This window comes from Dendropsophus ebraccatus, chromosome 7 (assembly GCF_027789765.1).
Source record: "Dendropsophus ebraccatus isolate aDenEbr1 chromosome 7, aDenEbr1.pat, whole genome shotgun sequence".
Lineage (NCBI taxonomy): Eukaryota > Metazoa > Chordata > Amphibia > Anura > Hylidae > Dendropsophus > Dendropsophus ebraccatus.
Genome location: NC_091460.1, coordinates 121618176 through 121644737, shown reverse-complemented (window position 1 = coordinate 121644737; position 26562 = coordinate 121618176). Strand labels below are relative to the sequence as shown.

Sequence of the window (26562 nt, the reverse complement as noted above, 5' to 3'; positions counted from 1 at the left end):
AAATGATGAATAACTGGCTCGGGGAATAGAAGATTAGGTTCCTTTTCATGTATTCAGTAAAGGAATTGGCAGGAGGAGTGTTAATGGACAATACATGTAAGAGCTTCTAACAGTTACACATAAATTCCAGTATATATTAACTGATCTTTTTTTTTTTATCCCTACAGCATACCCATTTGGAAAGCTCCCAGTTTTAGAAATTGATGGGATTGTTTACTATCAGAGCCTTGCAATTGGGAGGTACCTAGCAAAAAAAGCAGGTAATATCTTTAACTATACATATAGATGGTGGTTGTGTCATATAGAAAGTATTTATTGTACTAGGGCTGATCCCCAAATACCTCTATGTTACACAAAAAGACAAGTATGAGAGTTGAGAAAACTTTGTGCACACTCCAGGATTCCCTAGGGCTGCATCTAACCTACAAGCCATTGCTAAAAAAAACTGCGGCACACTCGGGGTGCTCAAAGTTTGCTAAACTCTATTATAAAAGGCTCATGGTAGGTTTTCATGCCTATGTTTTCATGCCTATGGTTGAATCTTATGCTCTTTGTGTCCAGTAATTTTCCACACTACCATAAAGTAGCCACTGAATAAAGTGGAGAAGATTAACCCATTAGTGACTAAGCCAATTTTGGCCCGGTTCCCCTATTTTCTTTTTCATTGTTGCATTCTAAGGCCGGGTTCAAACTATGTAAGACACCGGCCATTCTGTGACCCGGCTGTGTCACAGAACGGCCGGTGTCAGTGAAGTTTATCCAGGGCCAGTACTGCAGTACCGGCCAGAAAAAAGTCAATTCTATTGAATTGGGATGCGGGCGCACTTTCCATTGTGTGACCTATCAGGCTTGTGTGGCTGCTATTCAATGAATTCAAGGGATTCCGTCCGGAGCGTATACTATATAGGGGTAGATTTATCAAGCATGGTGTAAAGTTAAACTGGCTCAGTTGCCCCTAGCAACCAATCAGATTCCACCTTTCATTCCGCACAGACTCTTTGGAAAATGAAAGGTGGAATCTGATTGGTTGCTTAACAGCCGTGATTAATACAAAACTTCTGTTGTGTGAACATAGCCTAAGGCTGTAGTCCACTAGTTACTTCCATGAACTGTGTTTTTCACGTCCATGAAAAACACAGATCTCATTGATTTCTATAAAGTAATCCCTGCCATGCTTCTGCCCTGAGTAATAACATGCTCTATTTTTTAACGGATTGGGGATCTGAACATCTGAATAGCCCAATACAAAGCAAAATGAGCTAGAAATTTGTCCGTGCACATGGACAACTTCATGTGAATGCAGCCTTAGACCTATAACATATACATTTTTTTATTGATGTAGCCATATGAGGGCATTATGGTGTACCAGCACTTCATGATGAGCAAAAAGTCACAGCCTGTCGTGATGTACTGGTACGTCATATGTCATGAAGAGGCTAAATCACATCGCTCACATAATACACTACACTACTCCTCAGCATAAAGCATTGCTGTATAACAGCATAACATGGCAGGCCTAGAGGCCTTCAAAAGGCCACCAGTTGCCATGGCAACCCATTGGCATTGGGCAATTGCCTATGGGGTAAGAGACTTGCAGATGCATGACATGCCACAGTTATGATTTCACCACGGCATGTAATGGTAGACTGCCAGGCAAAGGTAAGTGCTGGTAAAAAAAAAAAAAGAAAAAGTGGCAGCCCAGCATAAAGATCATTAGTGATTGCAGTAAAACACGGTCACTAAGGGGTTAAGTATAACCTTGAAGTCAAAACCAGCGCAGTGTAAGGAAGTGGGAAGGTGAGAAGAGTACCACAGAGATTTCAGAAATTTCACATCTCTACACTTATGCATTAAAACACCCTGATGGGAAAATCTAATGGAGAGAAATGGCCTGGAAGACCTGAAACTTTATGAGGAAAATAAAGTAATGGAAGCGATGAAAGATTTAGGAACTTCAGAGGTCAAAGAATTGCTCACACACAAGATGAGGACAAGACTAAATGTTTGTGATTGAGAAACACACATGATCAGTGCTAAGGAAACTATTAGGTGAGGTTTTTAGTATAAAGGGGTTATCCAGGGTTAGAAAAACATAAAGGTTTAAGACTAGAGATGAGCGAACCTGGAGCATGCTCGAGTCCATGTGAACCCGATCGTTCGGCATTTGATTAGTGGGGGCTGCTGAAGTTGGATAAAACCCTAAGGCTATGTGGAAAACATGCCCCCCCTCCGCCGCGTCACAACTGTGCTCAGCCGCGATTGGCTGAGCACAGTTATGACGCGGCGGAGGGGGGACGGCGGCAAGGATTCGTCCGTCCGTCCGAAGATGACGTTTGGTACAAAATGGCGGATGGCCCTCAACACGTATCAGATAATGTATAATGCACCACACACTTCCGGGTACACGGGCGGGGGTGGTGGGACACGGGAAGGGGGCAATTCACAGACATAACATACATTACAAAGTTGTATAACTTTGTAATGTGTGTTATTCTGTGAATAATTCTTTAGCGCCGCACTACCCCTTTAAGACCTATCTATGAAAGCATGAACGATGTCACAACCCTTATGAAAACGCACCCCCTTAGCTTCTTGGAAGGAGATCTCAGCATGCAGTTTAAATGTTCGTCCCATATTGAATCTGCTTTTAAAACTATTATCAGATGATATTACACACCAGATAAACTGTCCCGTATGTTTGAAGGGACAACTGACCACTGTTGGAGAAACTGTGGAGGTAAAGACACCCTTTTGCACATAATATGGCAATGCCCGGTAACCAAACCTTACTAGACTAACTGTTTTCATTTATTTAACACGGTTCTCCCCATAGGGATTCCCGAGACACCCCAACATGCCTTACTCTTCCTAAATATTGATCATATCCCATTTAAATATAGACAATTGGCGTGCGTATTGTATATTCATGCCAAAACATGTCTTAGCTAGACATTGAAGATCTACCACCATCCCAGACATACAAGAGTTAGTAGAGGCTGTTAAAGGGGTTATCCAGCGCTACAAAAACATGGCCACTTTTCCCCCTACTGTTGTCTCCAGTTCAGGTGTGGTTTGCAATTAAGCTCCATTTACTTTAATGGAACTGAGTATTAAAACCCCACCCAAACTGGAGACAACAGTAGGGGGAAAGTGGTCATGTTTTTGTAGCGCTGGATAACCCCTCTAACAACACTTATCACTATGAAAAAATCATAGCTTTGGGCTCTTCAAACATGGAAATTCTCCATGACATGGAGTATGTGGAGTGCCTCTCCCTATTATAAAGATGTGTGAGATAACATGGTATTATACTGTCTATTACTATATGACTCTTCGTGACCTACAATTTCTTTTGCTCTGATTTTATACACAACACAATTTCTTTCATATGTTGCCTGTAAGCCATTCTGAGACTTTTCCGTTGCTTCTAGCGATGGAACTACTTCATCTTTACACATTGGATTGAGTAATATCGACGCAAGTGGTCGACTATGGACTTTGCCGGATGACTAGTTGAACTTCTTTGTTGAGTTTCTGTTTCTAGTCCTAAAATTGTAACGTTTCTTTTTATGTTATATCTCAAATGATCTCAGGAATACTTGTTATACCTCATAACGTGAATATTTTTATAAAATTTATTTTTTTTTGTAATTCAAGATTTTATTTTCAGTAAGTAAGCAAAACATGGAAATAGAAAACAGTATAGTTTCAGTAGAGTAAAGCATGAACAAATGTACATTACAAAGGTAGCAGCGAGTCCACAGGGTTGAGTGGATCACCGCTAGAAAATAAACTGGCTGCCGGGGTCCGCTGCGGAAGGTATGTGGAGAATGGAGGCCATCACTTAGGTATATCCTGGCAACATAGCTACTCCACATATAGCGATTCACGAGGACACCGAACAACCTCAAGAAAATAAAAGCAATACAAGATCACCTCATAGATAAGCTGAGCTAAAAGAGAGAGAAGAAGAGTACAAGAAGAAGGAAAGGGAAAGAGTAAGAAAGGGGAAGAGGGGAAGGAGAAAGGAGGAGACGGGGACAGGAAGGGGGGACCTGTGAGGAAGGGGGAGCCCTAGCTGCCCAACCCAGTCAAAGACTAACTGCATCAGCCAAATCTTGGGAAGGGGCCATTACTCTAGCCATCTCGCCAGAGAGGGACTCTCTTTGAAAGTAAGCCATGGTAACCAGGCGTGCTCTACCTTCTTACTCCGACCCTGCTCCTCTGCCGTCAAGGATTCCATCCTGTATATGTAATCCATCTCGACGGACCACTCTGCATCGGACGGCATTGCCGTGGATTTCCAATGCCTGGGGATAACTGTCCTGGCCGCTGTAAGAAAGTGGCGCAGAAGCCCCTTCTTGGCAGCAGAGGGAGAACCAGGAACCAAGGAGAGCAGAGCCAGGCCAGGGGAGGGAGTTACGCCCCTGCCTGTGACCGCCGTGTAAATTTCAAACACAGCCTCCCAAAAAGGTCGCAGGACTGGGCAATCCCACCAGATATGTATCATTGAACCCACCTCAGTCATGCAGCGGCAGCAAGTGTCCGGAACGTCAGGGTAAATCCGGTGAAGTAACGAGGGGCACCGGTACCAGCGCGTTAGGATTTTGAAATTTTTCTCCTGTGCATAACACGCTAGGGGCCATTTATGCGTAAGGGTGAAGATTTTCAGGAAATCTGAATCAGAGAGTGTTACACCAAGATCCTGCTCCCAAGCTGAGACGTACGACAAGGTCTGGTCAGCGTCTTTCGCTAGCAGGAGGCGATACAGTTAGGAGATAGTTTTCTCCGGAGGAGAAGGTTGCAAGAGCAAGGATTCCAAGTCAGTCAGCTCAGGTATACGGATGCCCCCAGGGAAGTGCTGAGACAGGTATGCTGTCAGTTGCAGGTACTCCAACCACGCCAATCTCCTCCCCGGGCAGAGCTCTTGTAGCGCCTGTAGTGTCGGGATAGTGGCACTGGACCCTAGTATCTGGCCAATCCTGGCACCCTCTGAGGCCGACCAAATGAGAAAAGTAGGCTTAGTACATGCTGGCGGGAAGGCCGGATCCCCGAATAAGGGGCTCATGTGACCAGGGCGGTGCGATAAACTGTAGAGGGGAAGAAGCCGATCCCAAGTCTGTAGGAAATGTCTAGTTAGGGGAGTGAAAGAAGAAGCTGGCGGGTGGTTAACAGGAAGCACCCATGGCAAAGACCTAAGAGGGATTGGGGACAGCGCCTCCTCAATTTTAACCCATTGTTTGTCTGAGGCTCTGTGGAACCAATCGACCAGACGTAGCAATATACATGCCTTGCTATACAAAGAGAAAACAGGAAGGCCCGCACCACCAGATTGTTTCGGGCGTGTGAGCGTTTTGAACTTTATGCGTGGGCGCACTGAACCCCAGACAAACTTACAGAGGAGAGTTTGGAGCTGTTTGAGGAACGGGCCCGGAATACGAACCGGGAGGGCCTGGAAGAAATATAAGAACCTTGGAAGGATATCCATTTTGATAACGTTTATCCTGCCAAACCAGGAGAGGTAGGAGCGATTATAATTAGAAAGATCAGTTTTTGTGCGAGTCAGCAGGGGGGGGAGGTTCAACGAGAAAAGGGAGGTCAGATCGGAGGGAACCCAGACCCCCAGGTACTTCAGCGCCTGGGGCTGCCACTTAAAGGCAAATGAATCACGTAGCTGCCATACCAGACCGCCTGGGAGGGAGATGTTTAAGGCTTCCATTTTGGAATAGTTAACTTTAAAGTTGCTAACCTGGCCATAGAGATCGACTTCCCGGAGTATCGCAGGGATGGAAACCACAGGGCTGGAGACATAGAGCAGGTCGTCCGCGTAAAGTGCGGTTTTATAGTGAGAGCCCCGCAAATGGATGCCCGTTACGTCTGGGGATGCCCTCAAAGCCACAGCTAGGTGTTCCATTGCCAATACATAGAGTAATGGGGAGAGAGGGCACCCCTGACGTGTGCCATTTGCGATCGTCAGGGGAGTCGAAAGAAGGCCGTTAACTTTAACTCTGGCGGTTAGGCCTGTATACAAGGCAGTAATTTTCCCCAGCATCTCCTCTCCCATGCCAATCTGTCGCAGAGTGGCCCGCAGGAAGGCCCAGTGGACGCGGTCAAACGCCTTTTCTGCGTCGACCGAGATCAAGCAAGCTGGTGACCGCGTCCCCTGGGCATGTGACATCAGCAATAGGGTCTTGTTGGGGTTGTCCCGTGCCTCCCGGCGAGGGACAAATCCTACCTGGTCTGTATGAATTATGGCAGGGAGTGATGGGGCCAACCTATTTGCAATCAATTTAGAGAAGAATTTTATCGGTATTGATCAGTGATATTGGGCGGTAGTTAGTACAGGAAGTTGTATCTTTACCAGGTTTCGGGATAACCACAATCGTAGCCATCAGGGACTGTGGAGGGAAGGGGCAGGCTGAGGAAACGGAATTGAAGACCCTGGCTAGAAAGGGTATAAGCTGGGGAGAGAACAGTTTATAAAACTGGGCGGGGAACCCATCTGGACCCGGGCTCTTGCCATTAGGTGTGTCCTTAATGACAGACGTCAACTCCACCTCCGAAAAAGGGGAGTCGATGGCTGCTGCCTCTTCTCCGGAGAGAGTCGGCAGTGCTGTGGAATTGACGTAAGAGTCTACCTGTTCCTGGAAGGCGGTAGGGTCCATATCATGCAGCGGCCCTCTAAGATTATATAGGTTCTGGTAATAGGGGGCGCCGCATTTATTAGAGTGTTCATAGTAAAAGCGGCGTAAACGCTCCTGAAAACGGGAATACTTTTGGTCTATCAGGGCTTTCAATTGAGACCTAGCTTCTAGCAGGGCCGCCAGGACCTCGGGATCCCTAGATTGTTTGTGTGCTAATTCTCCTGTCTGAATTTTGGAGAGGAGTTGCTGAATTTTAAGGCCGTTCGCTCGCTTGAGTCTGGCTCCATTCTGGATGAGAACTCCCCTGACCACGCATTTGAGAGCCTCCCACTGTAGCGGGAGAGGGGTCTCATCAGCTGCGTGAGATGCCAGGAAGTGAGCAATAGCGGTCTTAACCTCCGCCTGACAGACTACGTCTTTCAAAAGGTTGGGATTGAGCCGCCAGGACCATTCACGTGTGGCCTGTGTGGGAAGGGAGAGCGACAGGGTCACTGTGGCGTGGTCCGACCATATCATTGGGTCTATAACAGTCAGAGGGTGCCAGGAAAGCAGATGATGGTCAATAAGAAAATAGTCTATCCGACTGTAAGAGTCATGATCGGAGGAGTAACAGATGTAGTCCCTTACCCCAGGATGGAGGATCCGCCATACATCTACGAGTCTGTGATCGAGGAGCGATCTTTTGAGAGCCCGCATCTGAGAGGGGGGAATGGAAGATCTGCCTGAGGAGGAGTCCACGTGACGGTCCAGCACCAAATTAAAATACCCTGCTGTGATCAGGAGGCCCTCCGCAAAGCGGGACAGTTCCCTGAGGTATTGTCGACCCACTTGGACCTGGTTATGGTTAGGGAGGTAAAAATTGGCAACGGTGAACACTCTCTCAGCCAGTTGAAATTTCAGAATAAGATACCGACCCTCAGGGTCAACACGGGTGTTAAGCTCGGATACCGGCAGTGACTTATGTAATGCAATACTTACACCCTTCGTCCTGGCGTCCGCATTTGTGCTGTGGAACCAATGATTATAGTAGCGAGAGGGGATAGACGGGACATGTCCCGTTTTGAAATGGGTTTCTTGGAGCAGTAGGATGTGAGCCCGTTTCTTGTGCATATGGTAGAGGATCTGTGAAGGATCTTGTTAAAACCTCGTACGTTCAGGGTGGTGATCTGAAGAGAGTTCATGACCAATGAGCAGGCTAGGGCAAAAGGGGGTAGAGGGAGGGAAACAGAGAGAGGGGGGGAAGAAAGAGGGGGGAGGGGAGGAAGAGTAGAGGGTAAGAAGAAGAGGATAGACACAAAGAAGAGTAGTAGAGGCCAAGGGGCTCCCTAGGGAGAGATCCCTGGGGAACACCTGAGAAAAAGAGATGAGAAGAAGGACAGAAAAGTAGAAGATCTGTCCGCCTCGATCCACTAAGGAAGAAGGTAAGAAACACACTAACGTGTAACCGTGTTTAAACTAAAACACTTTAGGTAAACTATGTGGAGAAGTGACTGGAGAGGCAAGCAAAACTGTTCCTTGCGCCCCCAGCACTCCGCCGCTAACAGAAAACAACAGAACCGGAAACTTAAGTAACCAAAGCCGATATATAAGAACATACACATTCCCAATGCTGTGAAGAAAGAACAGGGAAAGGCAGGTGTTAAGGCAAAGAGGCCCATGGAGTGTAGCGGGCCCAGGCACCGAGCTCCAGATCGGTCAGTGATAGACGGCTAATAGTAAGGAGGGCAGTCATTGGGAACTCGCCCAATCTGCCTCAGAGCAAAGCCAATGAGAGCCAATCGGTGCACAGGTCCGCGTAGACTGCGTTTACTATCTATCCCAGTCCCAGGGATCCCCCAACCCTCGCCCAGGAGCACGCCCGAGGCCGGTGGCAATCCCTCCCCCCCCCAGCACCCAAGGGGGCACCCCCCACAGCTGCGCCCAAGCCCGAGGGCCCAGTCTCTGAGTATAGTGAGTGTCATCTTGAGCCAAGGGGCACCCAGAAGGGGAGGGGAGTCGGACTCCAGGTGGTAGGGAGGAGGGGGGGGGGAGAGGGGAAGGAGAGGGGGGGAAAGGATTGAACAGGAGGGAAAGGGGGGAGGGATATGGGGAGAGGCACCGTCGCAGCAGCCGGTGCTATAGAAAACAGTCCCCTGGACCCGGTCCAGTCGAGCCTTGCTATCCCGCAGTACAGCAGTCAGTGGCTAGGTGAAGAGATGGCCGGCAAGCATGGCCATTACAGCGCATCAGGGGGCAAGTCTGAAGAACCGGTGTCAACGCCTTCGTTCACTGGGAGGCCGTTGAGGGCCAGGAGGATCCGGACGAGCCACGCCCTGGGGGAGCGGCGGCTGAAATGGCCATTCCGGGATGCTGATTCGGGGAAGATCCAGTGCCTCCAGCACCTCTGGAAGATCAGATGGCGTACGGAGGTGCAGGTTGCCTGCTCGGTGCCTGACCTGCAGCTGGAAAGGGTATCCCCAGGAGTAGGGTATGTTCCGTTCCCGGAGGGCTGTCAGGAGGGGGTGAAGCGCTCTCCGTTTGGCCAGGGTGGTGCGGAAGAGATCTGTGAGGAGTTGGACCGCCGCGCCATTAAAGTTCACCAGCCCACGGTCTCTGGCCTTGCGCATGATGGCATCTTTGGTTTGAAAATAGTGCACTCTGCACACCACGTCTCTGGGCCTAGCAGGGTCATTACTGGGGGGGCCCAGAGTTCTATGGGCATGGTCCATTTCCAGAGGTGTAGACAGCGGCTTACCCAACAGCTGGTTGAAGATCCCCTGAAGCGTGACCATAAGATCCGGGGGTTTAACAGACTCAGGGATCCCTCGCACCCGAATATTATTGCGGCGGTTGCGATTCTCTGCGTCATCCGCCATATCGAACAGCATTTGGAGTTGTTGGGTATGGAGATCTAGTTGTGATGCTGTAGCATGTTCAAGGGTCTGCACTGTGGTGGACAAGAGATCAAATCATCTCTAAGGGATCTTATCTCAGTCTTTCATACCTCCTCCATGCGCGCCATATGCCCCTCCCTGTCTGCCTTAGTTGGCATGGCGGCCATGCGTGACTGTAGGGCAAGAAGCCCCAACAGGCTAGAAGAGGCAGGAGGAGACACATCGGGTGTCGGCTGGTCCCGCAGGAGAGCCGGGTAGTCCTGGGACAATGCCGGAGCTGCGGCTAGCGCGGTCTCGGCGCGTGCAGCCGGGGCATTGCGGGCGGCCATCTTGGAAGGTCCTGTACAGGGGCCGGGTGCCGTCTGCTCCGAGAAGAATCTCCGAATTCCGCTCCTTGTGCGTCCCTGAGCGGCTATAAAAAGCGTGGCTGGCTGCCTTCAGGGTTTCCCCGGCATATAGGCTCCGGTGTGGCGGTAAGATGCTCTTGATGTGCGGCTAGGGCTGGCGGCGGGACGGAGCGCTCACACCACGCGTCTGCTCAGCGCCATGTCCAGGCCACGCCCCCATAACGTGAATATTTGATCACATATTACTAAGTTTATAATATCTTTATATTACTAAAAAAATCTATAAAAATTATTGAACGGGAAAAACATAGCCACTTTTTTTCCAGAGACAGCACCACTCTTGCACTCTTGTCTCCAGTTTAGTTTTGGTTTGCCATAAGCCCCGTTCACTTCAATGGAACTTAGTTGCAAAACCCCACCAAAACTGGAGACAAGAGTGGTGCTGTCTCTGGAAGAAAGCAGTCATGTTTTTCTAAGCCTGGATAACCCCTCTAAGGCTACATTCACAGAACAGTAAACTCCTCAGTATTTTTTACGGATTTGGAGAATGGGTGGCTTGAGACACAAATACATACCTGACTAAATGGTTTTACAATTAAAAAAAAATACAGTGGTTCTGTTTTTTTTTTTTTAACAGAACCACTGACCACTGTTGTCCAGAGACACTATTGGGTATTGTAGGTTACCTCTATTTAAAGTTTCACAGTTTGGGGGGGTCAGATTGTGGGTACAGCGTTGCTTTAATATTGTCACTGCTAATGACATCTTAGTGATAAACATACAAAATAATAATAGTTATTAGAGATGAGCGAACCTCGAGCATGTTTGAGTCCATCCGAACCCGAACTTTCGGCATTTGATTAGCGATGGCTGCTGAAGTTGTATAAAGCCCTAAGGCTATGTGAAAAACATGGATATAGTCACTGGCTGTATCCATGTTTTCCAGAAAACCTTAGAGCTTTATCCAAGTTCAGCAGCCACCGCTAATCAAATGCCGATCGTTCGGGTTCGGATGGACTCGAACCCGAACCCGATTTGCTCATCTCTAATAGTTAATTTAAATAAAAGCAAAAATTAAGTATGAATGCCACAGTAACTGCCACACTTTTACATTGTAGACAATTATATCTAAAGTCCAAAACAATATCTGGCATTTTTAGATAGATAGATAGATAGATAGATAGATAGATAGATAATCCATCTCTTTACAGGTATGAATGCTAATTATGGCAATGTAATATTTTAGTTTTTCCCTTTTCCCTATATTAGCAGATTTCTAATATTCTGTCTTTTTTTAAATTAACTTTGAGTTTTTATTTGTGCTAACTTTTTATTTTAAGGCCGCAACATAACAAAATATGCAAAAAGTTCTGTAGACTTTCTAAATGCTTTGTACATGCCAGCCACTTAAAGCGACTCTGTGCCCACAATCTGTCCCCCCCAAACCACTTGTACCTTCAGATGCTTTTAATCCAAGATCTGTCCTGGGGTCCGTTCGACAGGTGATGCAGTTATTGTCCTGAAAAACAACTTTTAAACTTGCAGCCCTGTGTCAAACTGGCATGGCCTAGAGTGTCTGTGCATTAGGCTGCCACAACCTCTCTGTCTCTCCTCCCCGCCCTTTTCATCATTATTAATGCTCCAGCCAGGTATTCTCCTATTCCTCACTTGTCTGAACACTGCACAGGTGCCTTTACGATCCAGCCCATATGGCATGCTCACACAGGTGATGAATAGTAGAAAAACTGCCTGCAGCATTTCTAATGGTCAAGAGGGCGGGGACAAGGGATGGAGAGGTTGTGCCAGCCTAATGCACAAACACTCTAGGCAACACCAGTTTGATACAGGGCTGCAAGTTTAAAAGTTGTTTTTTAGGACAATAACTGCATCACATGCAGAACGGACCCCAGGACAGATCTTGGATTAAAAGCAGCTATCTGAAGGTACAAGCAGTTTGGGGTGGGCAGATTGTGGGTACAGAGTCACTTTAAAGTGTACCTATCATTTGGACAGTGAGGCAGGATACATTGTAACACTCCTGCAGGTACGCTGTCTATTATGATCCAGCAGCTACACAGAATTCCTAGAAGCGCCATAGACTGCATTGTAAGTGTATTGTAAGTTTGTGTCACTTGCGGGAGTTCCGTCCACCACTTGCATCAGAAGAGACAGCGCACCTGTAGAAGTTTTTCAATGTATCCTGAAATTTTTTAATTTTTTTTTTACTAGCTTTATTCTGGTTGTTCCTAATAGATTTGTATATTTTACTTGTGTTTGATATTGTAGAACAAGTTATTATACTGGATGTTGTATGGACATAAAATAAACTCCTAGATCTAAAGCAAAATCTTTATTCATAGGTCTGACAGGAAAAACTGATTTGGATGAACTTCGTATCGATGCTATATTAGACACCATTGATGACTTTGTATCACTATTTCCATGGAGCGGAGATGAACAGGTAGGAAAGTATCATTACAGGCTTATAACTTTCCTCCCACTGTTTTCCAATAAGAAAATATCACCTGGGTTTTTGAGGTTATCTTACCACAGGTGCTGTAATCATTGTAAATTAGTAATATACACTGAAATATTATGATGTGTGTGTGTAATATATATATATATATATATATATATATATATATATATATATATATATTTATATATTATACTCCCAGCCTGCATCGGCACTGTATTACACTGTGTGTAATAAATCAGAATTTCAAATTTTAAAAATATTTTGCATTCAAGCCCTTCAGAATCCCCATATGGTGCATTGCAATTTGAATAAATGTATATTTTTAAATATAATGACTCCGATATTTGCATTTCTTTAGGCAATGAAGGAGTACATTGATAAATCTGGTAATGCCTTCCTGTCTGGCTTGGAGAAAGAATTGGGAGATCAGAAGTGGTTTGTCAAGGATTATGTAAGTACACTTTCAATTACCCATTTAATGCTATAAAATAAGTCTTTACAATTTAAAAAGGAAGTGGCAAGGTTAAAAGGAATCTAGCATAAAAGGGGTTATCCAGTTATAGAAAAACACGTCTCCAGTTTGGGTGCAAGTTTTGCAACTCAGTTCCATTGAAGTGAATGGAGCTTAATTGCAAACCACACCTAAACTGGAGACAAGAGTGGCGCTATCTCTGGAAGAAAGCGGCCATGTTTTTCTAACCCTGGATAACACCTTTAAAATAGCCTATTCTAAACTCTTTGAAGCCATTTGATCAAGATTAAAGGAGAAGTCCAGCGAAAATGTTTATTACAGTATTGTATTGCCCCTCAAAAGTTATACAAATCACCAATATACAATTATTACGGGAAATGCTTATGAAGTGCTTTTTTCCCTGCACTTACTACTGAATCAAGGCTTCACTTCCTGGATAAAATGGTGATGTCACGACCCAACTCCCAGAGCTGTGCGGGCTGTGGCTGCTGGAGAGGATAATTGCAAAGGGACACTGAGGGACACAGGGCACTGGAGCGACACTGAGCATCCCCCTGCCATCATCCTCTCCAGCAGCCACAGCCCGAACAGCTCTCGGTGTCGGGTCGTGACATCACCATTTTATCCAGGAAGTGAAGCCTTGATGCAGTAGTAAGTGCAGGGAATATAGCACTTTATAAGCATTCCCGTAATAAGTGTATATTGATGATTTCTATAACTTTTGGGGGGCAATACAATACGGACGGACTTCTTTAATGACTGCGGGCTGCAGTCATTTGACCCCTGATAGGTGGCTGTGAAGTGTCCGATCGGCACCCCCGCAATGTGAGTGCAGGGGGCGATAGGTCACATCACAGCCCGAGGTCCACACCCACCCTGATTTTAGAGCTATGCACTGCTATAGCAATAATATATAACATCGCATAGCTCAGGGACTTGAAAAGGGCAGAGCAGGGTCGACGGCTGGAGAGGGAAGAGAGTGATGAGCCCGGAGGAAAAAGCTGGAGGTGGGGGAGGCAGGAGGAGATGTGGCCACTATATCTGGCAGGACTGTGAGGTGGGGGCAGCAGGCCGGGGCCATCAGGACATCGGGGGTGAACAGGGGGTCGGCCTGGATCTGCCTGGAAAGGGGGGAGGGGGCTGTAGCCAGCAGATTACCCTGCCGCCCAAATCCAGGTCACCCTGCTGGGTCAGTTATTACCATGCCCTGACAGCAGGAATAGTGCAACTACAACCCCCATCATCCCCCTGGTAGCTAAAGTGTTACATGACTACAACCCCAATCATCCCCCTGCTAGCTGAAGTATGTGTTACATTACTATAACCCCCATCATACCCTGGTAGCGGAAGTGTTTTATGAGTACAACCCCCATCACCCCCCTGATAGCTGACATGTTATTTTCCATACAAAAAAAACCTGTCACCTTCCTGATTACGCATGGTAAACAGTGCAAGCGCAGAAAGCCACCAAATTCAGTACCACATAAAAACGTGCTACTAAATAAAACTACATACCACGGTGCAAAAAATCCTCCTTCCAGACTCAAGGGAATGCTGATGTTTAATGCTGTGCTCCCTCCTTACGTATCAGATATCGGCACTATATGATTAAGGGCTGAGAGCCAGAAACTCGTCAGATCGTGCCTTTGTGTGTTTTTTCTTCGATTTGTGACATGGGTTTTAAAATATTACAATAAAAGAAAACTTTTTACTCGTGGAAGTGCCGACCAACGTCTTTTCTTATTATCCATTGCTGCTGAGGAGTTGGATTCCTCCAGGTCGTAGCACCCACCAGGTGAGCTGGATGAACTTTTGCTGCTATCGGCACTATACATGCCACATCTATAATCCCAACATTTCCGATGCTGGGGGTGAACAGGGGCTGACCCCCTGTTCACCCCCGATGTCCTGATGGCCCCGGCCTGCTGCCCCCACCTTACAAAGGACAAGCGTATAATCTGTGTGGTTTTATAAGAATTACGGACTATTGAAACACACACACATACATACATATATATATACACTACCGTTCAAAAGTTTGGGGTCACATTGAAATGTCCTTATTTTTGAAGGAAAAGCACTGTACTTTTCAAGGAAGATAACTTTAAACTAGTCCTAACTTTAAAAAAATACACTCTATACATTGGTGCAATATCTACATAGGTGTATAGAGGCCCATTTCCAGCAACTATCACTCCAGTGTTCTAATGGTACAATGTATTTGCTCATTTGCTCAGAAGGCTAATTGATGATTAGAAAACCTTTGTGCAATCATGTTCACACATTCGAAAACCGTCTAGCTCGTTACAGAAGCTACAAAACTGACCTTCCTTTGAGCAGATTGTGTTTCTGGAGCATCACATTTGTGGGGTCAATTAAACGCTCAAAATGGACAGAAAAAGAGAACTTTCATCTGAAACTCGACAGTCTATTCTTGTTCTTAAAAATGAAGGCTATTTCATGCGAGAAATTGCTAAGAAATTGAAGATTTCCTACAACGGTGTGTACTACTCCCTTCAGAGGACATCACAAACAGGCTCTAACCAGAGAAGAAAAAGAATTGGGAGGCCGCGTTGCACAACTAAGCAAGAAGATAAGCACATTAGAGTCTCTATTTTGAGAAACAGACGCCTCACAGGTCCCCAACTGGCATCTTCATTAAATAGTACCCGCAAAACACCAGTGTCAACATCTACAGTAAAGAGGCGGCTGCAGGATTTTGGGCTTCAGGGCAGAGTGGCAAAGAAAAAGCCATATCTGAGACTGGCCAATAAAAGAAAAAGATTAAGATGGGCAAAAGAACACAGACATTGGACAGAGGAAGACTGGAAAAAAAGTGTTGTGGACGGATAAATCCGAGTTTAAGGTGTTTGGATCACAAAGAAGAAGGTTTGTGAGACGCAGAACAAATGAAAAGATGCTGGAAGAATGCCTGACGCCACATGTTAAGCATGGTGGAGGTAATGTGATGGTCTGGGGTTGCTTTGGTGCTGGTAAGGTGGGAGATTTGTACAGGGTAAAAGGGATTCTGAATAAGGAAGGCTATCACTCTGCACCGCCATGCCATACCCAGAGGACAGCGCTTGATTGGAGCCAATTTCATCCTACAACAGGACAATGACCCTAAACACACCTCCAAATTGTGCAAGAACTATTTACAGCAGAAGCAGCAGCTGGTATTCTATCGGTAATGGAGTGGCCAGCGCAGTCACCAGATCACCACCCCATTGAGCTGTTGTGGGAGCAGCCTGACCGTATGGTACGCCAGAAGTGCCCATCCAACCAATCCAACTTGTGGGAGCTGCTTCTAGAAGCGTGGGGGGCAATTTCTCCAACTTACCTCGACAGAATAATAGCTAGAATGCCAAAGGTGTGCAATGCTGGAATTGCTGCAAAAGGAGAATTCTTTGACTAAGCAAAGTGTGATGTAAAAACAATGTTATTTCAAATACAAATCATTATTTCTAACCTTGTCAATGTCTTGACTCTATTTTCTATTCATTTCACAACGTATGGTGGTGAATAAGTGTGACTTTTCATGGAAAACACAAAATTGTTTGGGTGACCCCCAAACTTTTGAACGGTAGTGTGTGTGTGTGTGTGTATATATATATATATATACATATATAAATAATATTTTTATTTTTTATTTTTTTTATTTTATGCTTTTGCACAAATTTATTTTAGGGTTATAGGCTATCTTTTATTATTACCTATAACTATATTGTGTGTCATACCTTGAGGACAGTCCAGCAGCTAGATTCTCTATGTGTTAATTACTCTCTAGGGGTATAAGAGACTACGGTTAACCTCCGTAGACACTTTATCCAAGGCAATAGAACTCACATTATCTACCCTTTTCACTAGTTATTCAGAATCTGCCTTTAAAGAGAAACCACACTGGTATGAATCAGGCCCCATGGGGCCAGAAAGAAAGAAATGCAATGGCTTCTGCTTGTTCCTGTAGAATACTTTGCTTAAAAGGATGACATATATAATAACAGTCTCCTCCAAATGACTGATTTAGAGGCCATCAATTGACAGGGCCTGAACTAAGCGGTACAGGAAGCAGAACATGAGGACTTTCACATTCTCTCTTATCCTAACATACAAAACTGGAACTGTGTTCACGATTTGGTTAAAAAAAAAAATGCTGGACTGAGACTATTCCATTGGGTGAGGAGTTTGATAAGGTCTACTTTCTGGTTTAATCTCCCTCTGATGTGGACGGCTGATATACTCATTGTGTTGCATTCTTCGGTGACCAGTGGACTCCCGCTTGCTACATGGTTAGAGTACTGAGCACAGATGTGACTGTACTAGTACATAGTAACTGCATAGATGATGCCTAAGTGTCAATATTACTGCCCTGAGACACCCCGGTTCAGAGGATAGTACTGCTACTTGGTCTCCCTTGGACCCATTGGTCACCTACCTAAGTATCTGTGGTGAGTACTTTCTGTGATTGGAAAACAAGGGACTTACCCTTCAGAAGTTTGCCTATTTGCAGCCACAATGTTACACCTTGGTGAGTAAAAGAATGACGTTGACTATTTGGTCCAATAGAAGCTGTGAAGTGACTGCTGGTCCTTCTATAGTAGATAGTAATTGAATAGAGCTTTCCCTAGACCAGCGCTTCTCAATTCCAGTCCTCAGGCCTCACCAACAGGTCATGTTTTGAGGATTTACCATACAAAGGACACCTGTGAGAATACCTGATGCACTGACTATAATTATATCACCTGTTAAATACTAAGGAAATCCTCAAAACATGATCTGTTGGTGAGGCCTGAGGACTGGAATTTAGAAGCACTGCCCTAGACCATAGTGGAGGTATGGTATACAGACCCCTTCACTCTCAGGACTGCTATAATTTCACCTGTAATTTATGTGAAGGCTCTGGGTTCTAAGTAGAGTTGATCGAACCTCTGGAAATCCTAGATTCAATCGAACTCGAACATTCACAACCCGCCGCATTTGATTGCTGATGCCTAACCGGTCTGTGTGGAAGGAGGAGAGTGCCCTAGAACCGCCTGGAATCCAGGTGGTACCCAGGCTGTCTCCTCCTTTCCCACGGACTGGGAAGGCATCAGCAATCAAATGCGGCGGGTTGTGAATGTTCGAGTTCGATCGAATCTAGGATTTCATGAGGTTCGATCTACTCTAGTTCTAACAAGATCCCAGGGGACAGACATGAGAATTGTAGAAGAAACTCTTGGTGCTTGGACTGATGTTCCAAAGCCCAGTACAGAGAGCCCTCTTTGTACCTTCCTAACAGCAGCATGATGGGTATAAAGAGGGCTCTCTGTACTGGGCTTTGGCTATCGAGCTCGGTACTCGATTACCATGGGCTCCAGCAGCCCTTAGTAATTGAGCAGTAGATTTAAGGATCAATGTAGTATTTAAGTTACATACTACATTGATTCCTATGAGTAGTCGGTTCATTGCTCATAGGTGTCCCCTAGTGGGGCTAAAATTTAAGGTTATTTATCGCTACAAAATCATGGCCACTTTAAGAGATGAGTGAATTTACAGTACAAATAAAGTGAATCGCTTTGTTAGCTCGGCAATCTACTTATCAGCCTGATGCTTTTGAAGTCTGTGGCACTCAAACCTGGGTGCCTGGAGAAACTGGATCCAGTCCTGAGAAGTTTCTCCCAGGACTGGATCCAGCTTTTTCAGGCACCTGGTGTGGAGCGACATGGACTTCAAAGACAGCTGGCTGATAAGCAACTTGCCCATCTCTAGCCACTTTTTTTTTTTCTTAGAGAGAAAGCACCACTCTTGTCTCATGTCACTGGCCCTCACCAATGCTACTAGATGGTCTTTGAAGTTTAAGCCATGATCGGGGTATTCCCTCTCTGTAACTTGCCCTTCCAGCAAAGATGCTGTTGGGCCATTAGCAAGGCAAAATCATTTGGGTGGTGTTTTTTTAACTTAGGGTGCGTTTACACAGAGAGATTTATCTGACAGATCTTTGAAGCCAAAGAGAGGAACAAACTATAAACAGGGAACAGGCCATAAAGGTAAGACTGATATTTCTCCTCTTTTCAAATCCAGTCCTGGCTTTGGTTTAAAAAAAAAAAAAAAAAAAATCTGTTAGGTAAATCTCTGTGTAAACACACCATTAGTTCTACTGATGTGAATGGAGCTTAATTGAAAACACCCCCAAAACTGGAGACAAGAGTCACGTTCTCTCTTGAAGAAAGTAGCCATGTTTTTGTAGCACTGGATACCCCTTTAAAGGCAGTCTGAAGAATCTTCTTCCATGAAACACCATTTTCGATCAGGAGAACAGTGGCCATAGATAAAAAAGATGTGGTTTTAGAAGCAAGAATAGCTGTGAAAGTAGCAGATTAGGAAGCAGATTCCTAGTATCAGATTATGGCTACACTGCATCACCGACCAGTCTCTTTATGTACAATTCTAAGTGCTGGGGCGTAGGGGGAATTGGAGGGGGGTGTAAGCAAATTAGGGAACCTGATTAAGTATGTTTAAAGGGACTGTACCATCAGGCCTGCGCTGAAGCACTGGAGGCGGGCTGACCCACGCCCAGTGGGAGGAAACCTCTGCCCCTCTATGACACTGCTCCATTAGAATCAAAGGAGCTGTATCATAGAGGGGCGAGGGTTTCCTCCCACTGGGGGTGGGTCAGCCCGCCTCCTGTGCTTCAGCGCAGGCCTGATGGTACAGTCCCTTTAAAAAGAAGTTTCCAGGGCATGTTTTAAAGCTTTGGTTATTAGGCACACTATGGAATCCCAATGAAAAATCTGTAGCTGATACTGCAGCTTGTGGCCGCGCGCATTTTCACCCGTGCCACAGACTCCATTCTATGCACGGCGGATTCTGCCGTCCGGCCAAAGAATTCTGCCGTCCGGTGCGTGAGGCCGGAACAGGGACAGCAACTAATTAACTGGGCGGGGAGCTGCCTGTGACTAGTCACAGCTCTCTGTCAGCAAGCTCTGTGGGGATGACTGACAGGCAGAGAGGCCACTAATGGGAAATCCCCCGATCATGGCTCAAACTATAAGGACTATCTAATAGCATTGACGAGGTCCAGTGATCTGAAAGAAGACCTAATTACATCTAATGAAGAACACAACTCTGAGGCCATTAAAAGGCACAGTTTGAAGAATTGTCTCCCATGAAACACCACATATGGAGAGATGTGGAAACATAGGTCAAAACGTTTGACATGTCTGCAAAATGTTAGATCTTTCATAGTTAAAGGAACATGTATATATCAATGCGATACTACACAAAAAGCCCTTGCCATTTTCAGACTGTGCCCTGGTTATGTAACTTTAGACAACTAATTTGAGGACCATATGCAATTTAGTCTGGAATATCTGATGACAAAATAAACATATGAGCTATAGGTTTTCAAGTGCTTAAAAGGGGTTGTCCTGAAAAAATTTTATATATAGGCATGCTGGGGACATATACTGGGCTGCCCGATATGCACCAATCACATCCGATGTGCCACTCAACAAAGCGTCTATGCTAACTGCCCATTTACTATGGGAATGGGACATTATCAGGTTTTATAAAAACACTGACAGTGGTGGAAAGTGAGTGGTCCAGGATCCAATGACGGTGGGTGAGATGGAAAGGCAAGTATACATTACTGACATGCCCCTCGCAGCATGGCTAAGTATGAATTTTTCCGGGACAGCCCTTTAATCTGCTGCAGCTATTGGACATGGGGTTCGGGAGTGGTTTTGCATTTGCAGTGTTAATTTATAATTAATCTTTTCAACAGGTAACCTGGGCTGACCTCTATTGGGACATCTGCAGCGATAGTATTGAATATTACCAACCTGGCTATTGCAAAGATTACCCAAATATTCTCTCTCTGAAGAAAAGAGTAAAGGAGCTACCAGAGATTGCCGCATGGATAAAAAGAAGACCTCAAACACCACATTAATATATAAAAACATTCATTGGAATCTAAAAGATTTTAATGGAAGCACTTAAAGGCCAATTTTTGTTGTAATCCCTTTAATTTTAGAGAACATTGGCGTTCTTTTCTGTATTACAACATGGAGACATAACCAACAGTGTTTTGTTGAATAAAGTTGCAGAGTAGGACTGTGCATTGTATCTATATTTACTTCATTAGATACACCCCACACAGTGAAAGCTTTCTATTCGTATCCTCTTTGTAAAAAGAGATTGATTTTGTGATATTTAGGTCAAGGAAATATAACTGAATTATTTTTTTGTAATGGGCACTTAGCAGGGTATGGATTACAGCTCTCTGCTCCCATACATTGTGACTTTGGAAAAACTGGCCTGAATATAAAATAGATGCTGGAGTAAACTGCCCACTGCAACCACAGCTCAGCTTTCAGCTCTGGTAAAAAGAAAGTTGAGCTGTGATTGGTTGCTGTGGCCAGTTTACACCAGTCTCTATTAAACAATCTTTGACAAATCTGAGCTATTGCTCAGATTTAACAGCACCCTTTAAGAGCGACTTTTGTACCAACCCCTTGACAGTTGCATCTACCGCGGCCTTATAATGGTAAAGAAAATTGCATGAATTGTAGAAATCTGTATTTATGTCAGTGAGCTAAATTATAAGGACCTGCCATCTTCTATTGGCCAGTAGGGAACATGTGACTACGCAAATGTTAGGCATTGAATGAAGGACCTGTGAGTTTCTGTTGGCTAAACATTTCGCCATTCAAAGCGGTTTAGGCTGTATTAATTGCAGAAAATGAGCTGGAAGAAGAAAAGGGATTACAATATAGTGCTTTTTCAAGCACTATAAGATTTAAATTGTTTCAATTTACAAACCATTTTATGTTGAGTGGCAGTAGTAGGGGGGCAACATGGACCTCTCTGTTGCCATGTCGGGAACAGTATGGTTGCCCACAGGGTGAGGCTGGCCATCAGTAGTGAAGAATAAATGGTGATTACCACCTTCGCTAGTTTTGCATTGGCTGCTGTGAACACAGCACTACTGATGCCTCTTCCGCACTAAGGGGGACATTTATTAAGTCCGACAATTTTTACGCCGGACTTAAAAATGTCCCTGCATCTCCGGCGCTACGGAGATTTATGTAGAGGCGGACTGCCTCTACATAAATCCCGTTCACGTCGGTGTGCACGGCAGAAAACCTACGCCACCTGAAAGGTGGAGTAGGTTTTCGGCATATCTTTTGCCGGAGCAAAAGAAAAATCACGCGGACTCGGCACTTTCCGCCGATACGCACCTTAATACATGTCCCCCTCTGTGTGTCTATGTGAGTGAGATTACTCCATAGACTTACATTATGTGGCCATCTCAGTCAGGTGAAACACAAACTAGGGGAATGAGCCAAGCGCGTACTTCTCCGGGCTCGTTCTCCTCATTGGTCAAGGTCTGAACACTCTAAAAGGGCAGTCATAATTCCAACAGCATAATTTCTGGGTAATTATATTGTAACATTTAACTTTTTTTAACTATATTATTCTGAATGAGAGAAACAGTAAAAAGGGTATGCAATGTAGCTCTCTGATGCAACCTTTTGGAGGTAGCTTTCCCTTCATATCGGCAACTCCGTACGGAATGTGTGAATGCGGCCTAACAGTTCATTTCATACTTGTTATCTATTCAGTCTCCTTCCCTCAGTTTTCAGCATCTGTTTTCTGCTGAAGACACACAAATTTGTGTGTGAGCTTTTCTCTCTGTCTCCCCACCCTTCTGAGACAGCTGATAGAAACAAGTCCCTATCTGCAACATTGTAGCTTCTTTGTAATGCTGGGAGATATACTCAGTCAGTTCACTAGCAACTTGACCTCAGAATAACCTTCACAGCATTACATAAAAGCTATAATGTTGCAGATAAAGCCAGTCACGGACTTGTTTACATCAGCTGTCTCAAAAGGGATCGGGGAGATGCAGGAGACAGAGAGAAAGGTTCACACACAGATTTTGGCTGATGTAATTGGCTGAGCGGCCTGTCAGCTCAGTACCATTACACAGTGAGATAATAATCCTTGGTTTTAAATTCCAAACTTGATTAGCAAAGACATAAACACAGCAAACTCTGCAAATATTTCAATTTATTTTTTGCAATGTAACCAAAAAAGAAAAAAAAAAAAAAAAAATGTATTGAGTTAATGGCATAGAAATAAAGCGAAGAAACATGTAACAACCAACACATAAAATATACACATACATTAGAATACAGTAGACAGCATTAGAGGTAGGGAAATGATATAGTACAAAAATACTGACATCTAAAAAGAACCAACTAACTTATTGTTACAAACATCAAATCCAAGAGTGTGTTTTGTTTCTCCAAAAAGTTGTTTATTCAGCTGCCGCAGGTATGAAATAGCACATTTGTAATAGTCATGTAATAGTTCAAATTTACTAAATCCATGTAAATTTATAGCAGCTGTTCTTATAGGAAATTGAAAGAAAGAGCTGTACAGGTGTTTAAAGTCCTAAAGACAGTATAAAACCAATGGCTTTAAACTGCATTTCCAGAATCAAGCAGTGGAAGTCTTGTTAAAGACCTAGTGATGTTTTAAGAAGTGTCGCCATGTCGAGCGGTATGGTTCCTTCGTCCCCTAGCAAATTAATAAAAAGAGAAAGATTATTCTTTCATACTATAGATAGATAGATAGATAAAAATTCCATTTATCATGGACCAGGTGACAAGGATGATTTCAACTAGACCAATGTCAGATTCTGACGTCGATCTTCTGATAATGTTACATTGGTCGGGAGTCGCCTGGGGCACTAATCTCTCAGTATGTACTCACCATACTAGACAAACTATAGCATACAAAGGACCTGTTAGAAAATTCCAACAACTGTGTGTACAGTATACGTAGCTTCATGGTTTCCAAAATGCTAGATCATCAGAACATCACTGAGTAAAATGCTGAACAAAAAGGTTTTTGGCAGCATAGAGATCTCGGCTTTTAAGAACACTAAGCTAAGATGGTGCTTTGTAGCTGCAGAAATGCACTTTAAACTGAAATCTGAAACATACCTGTATCAGAGGTGGTCATATCCTGCTCCAATCGTAACTTCTGTTGACTGATTTTTAGCATGGACTCTTCAATTGTTCCTTTTCCAATTAATCGGGTAACAATAACTTCCCTAAACACACAGACAAGAGAATAAATAAAGCTTACTGGAATCCTTTTGTACAAACAGCAGGGTTTATCATTCATGTATTCCTTTTTCCTGGTGTACAAAAGCCATACAGGTTTGTGCAAGCCCCATTTTGCACAGAAATTGAACTCCCATCCTCAAGTACCCCCAAACAGATTATGTTTTGAGAATTTTCTTATAACTATCACCTGTGAAATATTAAAATAATCCTCAAAATAGGTCATGATTCAATGATATAACTGATATAAATGATATAACTATGTCACCTGTGAAATACTGTCATTGAATCGTGACCTGCTAGGGGTACTTGAGGACTAGAAACACTGCCATCGAACAGCTGCAGGCTGAATGTTCATTCAACGGACACAGTCGCCCCAGAGTTCTCCAAACATGCATTCATCTGGCTCTCTGCAGTGATGACACGATCAGTCACTGTTCACTGCAGAGGGTCAGGAGAGTATACATTACTAGGAGTCCTGTGGAAGACATCAAGCAGGCAAATCAGTGCCTGCTTGATAAAGGAACACTCCCATAGCACGCAAACCTATCGTTTACATATAAATGAAAGTAAATTTTTCCCATAACTCTGTGGGGCACGGGTATAAAAGGTAGCATCATCTTTACAGTCCCCTGCCCTATATGAATTCATCAAGTTAGGACTGTCTCCACGCAAGCGCAGCTGGAACTGCCTCACTCAGATTAATTCAGCCTGCCTCAAGGATGAAGCAATCTAGTGCATAGGTAATGAATCAATGCGGAACATATACACTGCACTGATCTCTACGAGTAATCAAGTTACTGCTTAAAGAAGTTCTCTAGGAGGAATAAGTAGTATATCAAATAAAAAAAATGTCTGGAATATAAATAAATCCATTCCATAATAAAGGTTTATATTTTTTCAGTATTTTGTATGGGAAAAAGTATAATTGCCCACGCAAGAAAGGAAGAAAAAAAGCCCTCATGATTCTGTAAATTGAGTTATGGCTTTTCAAGGATGATGAGGAGAAAACAAACCCAAAAATGAAAATTGGCTGTGAAATTATGGGTTGTGAAACAAGGCATTTTAAATCAGATTTATCGGTCATAATTCTACAATCCTAACAATAATTTTCACAGATAAATAACAGTAAAACCATAAATCCTTACTTTGTCTGTCCAACTCTGTGGCAGCGGTCTTCTGCCTGCTTGTCATTGTATGGATTGCAGTCAATGTCATGGAGGATTACAATGTTTGCTGAAGTAAGATTGATCCCCAGGCCACCCGCCTTAGTAGACAGCAGGAATATGAATATATCCATGTCATTATTGAATTGATCTATAAGATGTATCCTGTGGTGAAACAGTCTTTGTTTAAATCTGAACACATTTCTAATACTCAGTTTAATACAGCAAAACACTAAAATAAAGTTTACAAGGGATGGACAAAAAAAAAAAATCTTTTATGGATCTTGCTGCAAGTTCTGTGGTAAATCCACATTTCACAGTAAAATTTCAAAAGAGGAAATTTAATCCAACAATTAGGAATATACTTAAATGTGCACAGTCACTAAACAACTTTGCATATTTGAACAGAGTCATCAATATCTAATATATTTGTAAATTTGTTACCATGTGTATCTGAAAGTTATCACATTGGCCACTAGGTGTCACTGTTCCCGCTCTTCTGCCTGTTTTTAGCCTGCTTCTGCCATGTCAGTGCTCACTTGCTCCTCATTCCCGCTCACTGTCTGTGCTATTACACACACAGACATTGAACTGCGCGAAGAGCAGCCTGGACAATCATTAAATCGCCTGGATGGCAGTTTAAGTCTGCTGCCACCGCTCCTATTGCACGGAGCGACGGTAGCAGCAGACTGTCTCTATCATTCTCATGATTTTGGTTCATGTTCTAAAACAATGATCAGCTGAGATTGTGCATGCCGGCTGATGATTGCCTTTCAACGTGACCTATTACCCTATACATTACATTATCTGCCGGAACGGCCTCTAATGGGCCAAGCACGGCCAATAATCACTTTGTGTAATAGTACCCTCAGCTTTAGTTGTCCAGGTATAAGGGAATTGGAGTTTGGGGACAAATGTTCCCCATCCCTGGTGTATTACACAGGCAGTGCTTGGAATAAATACAAGGTGTGGGCAGGACATTTAGAGCTCTATGCTCTCCATCACAGTGCAGGGAGCCCAGAAGCAGACTTCTTATAGAAGATTAACCCCTTTAAGCAAAAGTCAGTAAATGTACTGACCTGCTTCAGATGCTCACTGTTTACACAAACAGTGACCGGGAGCTGCAACTAAACTTTCAGCTGATAGCTGACAGTTTTGTGTAACTGCCACTGGACCCCCTAAGGGGGTCCAGAATCGGCAATTGCCGGCATTGGTGGATCAGTAACGGTAATTGGTGTTGTAAAAAACACATAGGATTACATTGGAATCTCTGGAAAGAAAATGCAAATGTTAACTTTTCACTCTTTCTTTGCAGTTATTCCTTTGAAATGCCCAAAGGGTTAAATAACTAAATGAATATAAATTTAAATACTTGAAAGAGTGAAGATTTCAAAATGGGTTGAATTGTGGGGGGTTTTAGTATACAGGCCTCTAAAATATACTCCACAACTGAACTGGTGCCTAAAG

At 44.2% G+C, this 26562-nt stretch overlaps 2 protein-coding genes across 6 annotated transcripts in view; one reads left to right on the top strand and one right to left on the bottom strand.

Moving 5' to 3' along the window:
• The window catches only part of HPGDS (hematopoietic prostaglandin D synthase), a 49689-nt gene extending 28778 nt beyond the window's left edge, over positions 1 to 20911 (top strand). For both annotated transcript variants that reach the window (XM_069978333.1, XM_069978334.1), the window contains exons 3-6: positions 168 to 260; positions 12225 to 12325; positions 12702 to 12794; positions 20578 to 20911. In XM_069978333.1, coding sequence (XP_069834434.1) covers positions 168 to 260; positions 12225 to 12325; positions 12702 to 12794; positions 20578 to 20742 — 452 coding nt within the window. In that variant the 3' untranslated portion in view covers positions 20743 to 20911. The remainder of the gene's footprint in view (positions 1 to 167; positions 261 to 12224; positions 12326 to 12701; positions 12795 to 20577) is intronic.
• Positions 20912 to 23093: 2182 nt separating this feature from the next.
• Positions 23094 to 26562, bottom strand: part of SMARCAD1 (SNF2 related chromatin remodeling ATPase with DExD box 1) — a 62308-nt gene continuing 58839 nt past the window's right edge. For all 4 annotated transcript variants that reach the window (XM_069978328.1, XM_069978330.1, XM_069978329.1 and 1 more), the window contains 3 exons: positions 25078 to 25260; positions 23807 to 23916; positions 23094 to 23378 (listed from right to left, as the gene is read on the bottom strand). In XM_069978328.1, coding sequence (XP_069834429.1) covers positions 23317 to 23378; positions 23807 to 23916; positions 25078 to 25260 — 355 coding nt within the window. In that variant the 3' untranslated portion in view covers positions 23094 to 23316. The remainder of the gene's footprint in view (positions 23379 to 23806; positions 23917 to 25077; positions 25261 to 26562) is intronic.